This window comes from Camellia sinensis, chromosome 8 (genome assembly GCF_055761805.1).
Source record: "Camellia sinensis isolate YWXY chromosome 8, ASM5576180v1, whole genome shotgun sequence".
In the NCBI taxonomy this organism is placed as follows: domain Eukaryota; kingdom Viridiplantae; phylum Streptophyta; class Magnoliopsida; order Ericales; family Theaceae; genus Camellia; species Camellia sinensis.
In genome coordinates this window covers 141,649,717-141,652,892 of record NC_138968.1, presented here as the reverse complement: position 1 = coordinate 141,652,892, position 3,176 = coordinate 141,649,717, and the positions used below count along the sequence as shown (strand labels likewise).

The window sequence follows — 3,176 nt, the reverse complement described above, 5'->3', positions numbered from 1 at the left end:
CCTTTTTGAGCATGTCGGTTAAGGGTCTGGTGATGCCACCGTAATTTTGAATGAATTTATGGTAGTACCCTGTAAGTCCCAAGAAACCCCGTAAAGATTTTAGAGTTGCGGGTTTCCGCCAACCTAGCATTGCTTGTATTTTTCCTTGGTTTACACTAACACCCTCCTTGCTGATAATGTGGCCGAGATAGAGCACTTGTGATTGGCCAAAGGTACATTTTTCCCTTTTGACGAATAAGTGGTGAGCCCGCAAGGTAGTAAGTTCCAAATCCAAGTGATGGACGTGGTCTTGCAAGGTACGGCTGTAGATCAAAATATCATCAAAAAATACCAATACAAATTTTCGCAAATAAGATTGGAATACCTCATTCATTAAAGATTGGAAAGTAGATGGAGCATTACTCAATCCGAATGGCATTACGAGAAATTCATAATGCCCTTGATGAGTACGAAATGCTATTTTTTGCACGTCTTCCTGGCGGACCCGGATCGGGTGATATCCTGACCGCAGATCGAGTTTGGTGAAAAATTGAGAACCGTGGAGCTCGTCCAGTAACTCATCGATCACGGGAATGGGAAATTTATCTTTGATTGTGATTTTGTTTAAGGCGCGATAATCAATGCACATGCGCCATGATCCATCGTGTTTCTTCACCAATATGACCGGGGAAGAGTACGGACTATTGCTGGCGCGGATAATTCCTGTTGACAACATCTCTCTAATCAATTTTTCAATCTCATTTTTTTGGAAATGCGGGTATCGATACGGTCGAACATTAACTGGTGCACTACCCGGTAACAGAGGTATGCTGTGGTCTTGGCTTCTTTGTGGAGGTAGATCGATGGGTTTTTCAAAAATATCAGGGAATGCCTTCAAAAGAGACTGAATGCGTGGATCAGGAGTAGGGGACTGAGTGGTTGGCAGCGCTCCATTCATGGCATGCAATTGGAGGACCAGACATTCCTTACGCCGGCGATACTCTCGGTGTATATTTGTCTCATTTACAAATTTAGGACTAGGATTAGATAGCCCCTGCTAGCATACCTTTTTTTCTCCTAGTTCGAACTGCATCTGGAGCTTTGAAAAATCCCACAAAATTGGGCCCAACGTCTGCAGCCATTGTGCACCCAAGACCAACTCATAACCCTCTAAGGGCAATAGGTAGAAGTCCACAGTGAGTGGGACTCCTTGAAGACTTATGGGTACCTCCTTGCATTTTTCGGCGCTAGACAACCTTTCGCCGCTCGCAACTTGGACCTCCAACCTGCCACACAAGTCGGGTTTTAAACCCACTTTTGTCGCCAACTCTTCCTTAAGAAAATTGTGCGTGCTTCCGGAGTCCACGAGGACTGTGGCTAAATGGTTAAGAATCTTTCCCAAGACCCGCATGGTTTGAGGAGCATGAATGCCAGACATGGCATGAAGAGAGATGGCTGGTGGGTCCTCATGGTGTTTGCTTTCATTTGGATGCTCGTTAGAGTGCTCGTCAGGTTCCACATCCACATCTTCATCAGGCCAGCAAGCCTCCATGATAAACAATTTCTTGCATACATGACGAGGTCCGTACTTGTCGTTACAATGGAAACACAACCCCTTCTGCTTGCGTTCCTCGATTTCTGTTGGTGAGAACCTCCGAATTTGCGGAATAGGGGACGTGGATATTGTGCTGCGTTCTTGGCCCTTATTGACAGACAAAGGTGGTTGGTTCAAGTTGGATGGCCTCCGGTTGGCGGCCATGACCCTTGCTTCATAAAGCCTAGCAAGGCCGACGACAGCAGATAGAGAGGGAGGCCGAGAGGCCTGTACCTCCACTCGAATGGACTCCTTAAGTCCACTGGTAAAGCACCCAATTTGCTGCTGTGGTGTAAGAGAACCTGCTCGGGTTAATAATCTTTCAAACTGAGTTTGATACTCACGAACACTTCCTCGTTGTTGTAGTTTGGTAAGATCGCCAAAAAAATCCTCAAACTGTGTAGGGCCGAAGCGAGCTTGGAGCTCGGCTTTAAGTGTGGTCCACGTATAAATTCGTTCCTCCTTCTTGGCAATTTGATACCAAAGTTGTGCATCGCCATCTAAATGGTATGCTGCGAGGGTCACTTGGTCGTTGGCTTGGATTTGTTGGAATTCAAAGAACTGTTCCGAACGGCAAATCCAACTCGTAGGGTCGTTGCTGCCATCATACCTAGGAAAGTCCAATTTGGTGAGTCGTGGCATAATCGAGCGGTTTTCGGAGGGCCTGTTCTGACCAAAAGAATGGCCAGTGGAAGCTTCACCTTGATCATCTTTTCTAGAGGCCGTAAGTTGGTCGAAGCGGGCATGTAAGGCCGCAAACATTTCTTGAATTTCGAGATGACCGCGTTCTTGGGAGGCAGAGAGGTTGCTGATTTCCGCCTCAAGGTGATTAATCCGATCGTCGGACATACCTGGCTCTGATACCAAAATGTTACGATCACCTTCGTCGGCTCGCAACGCCTTAGAACTAATTCGAGTCTTTCGACCCGTTGTGGGCTTTGGTTACAGAAAAGAAAACAAAAAGAATTTAGAGAGAGAGAGGGAGCCTCGTTCGAGATAGGCTGGATCTCCAAGTTGACTAGTAATTAGCCTTTTCTGAATATATTTCCAAGCATAAAACAAAACATGACTCAATGACTCTTTAAATACATATAGTTCCAGCAGATTTGTGATATGTGCATGATCCCATTTTCTAGGGACATGAACACTATACAACCCATGACAGACTCCACTAAACTAAAACAAAAACAGAACAACTAAAATAAAACAGAACAAAGATAATAATAATAATAAAGGACAGGTCGTGGGACACGCCAATGCATGCACGTATCATAACACCACCCATTCATCTCAACATTCTCATTTTAGTTTCAATCATCATTTGAACATATTGCTTCTTAGCTACCTAAGGCCCTATACCATAAGACATAGTAGGCATTAATAGCAATTTTAAAAAATAAAATAAAATAAAAATTATTCACTCCCTCTTGATATATTCCTCCATTACATTCATATTAGTCCAATTTCATGGGCAAATCTAACCCAAAATAAGAAAAATTGTCACCTTACCTATCAAATTTTGCTCTTCATCTTCAGGCCAATTGAGTATGAAATTATATCAGTTTATCAATCCAAAATCAAAATTAGGAATTGGGAGAGAATA

At 43.8% G+C, this 3,176-nt stretch overlaps 1 protein-coding gene across 1 annotated transcript; it reads right to left on the bottom strand.

Moving 5' to 3' along the window:
• Positions 1–1,036: 1,036 nt before the first annotated feature.
• On the bottom strand, positions 1,037–2,422 carry LOC145798134 (uncharacterized). The gene has a single exon (XM_082885614.1). The coding sequence runs from the start codon at positions 2,420–2,422 to the stop codon at positions 1,037–1,039; it is 1,386 nt and encodes a 461-aa protein (XP_082741740.1).
• Positions 2,423–3,176: the final 754 nt, after the last annotated feature.

What these genes read in the sequence shown, in the direction of transcription:
- LOC145798134 (XM_082885614.1), bottom strand. Translation starts at nt 2,422, where the DNA reads ATGTCCGACGATCGGATTAATCACCTTGAGGCGGAAATCAGCAACCTC.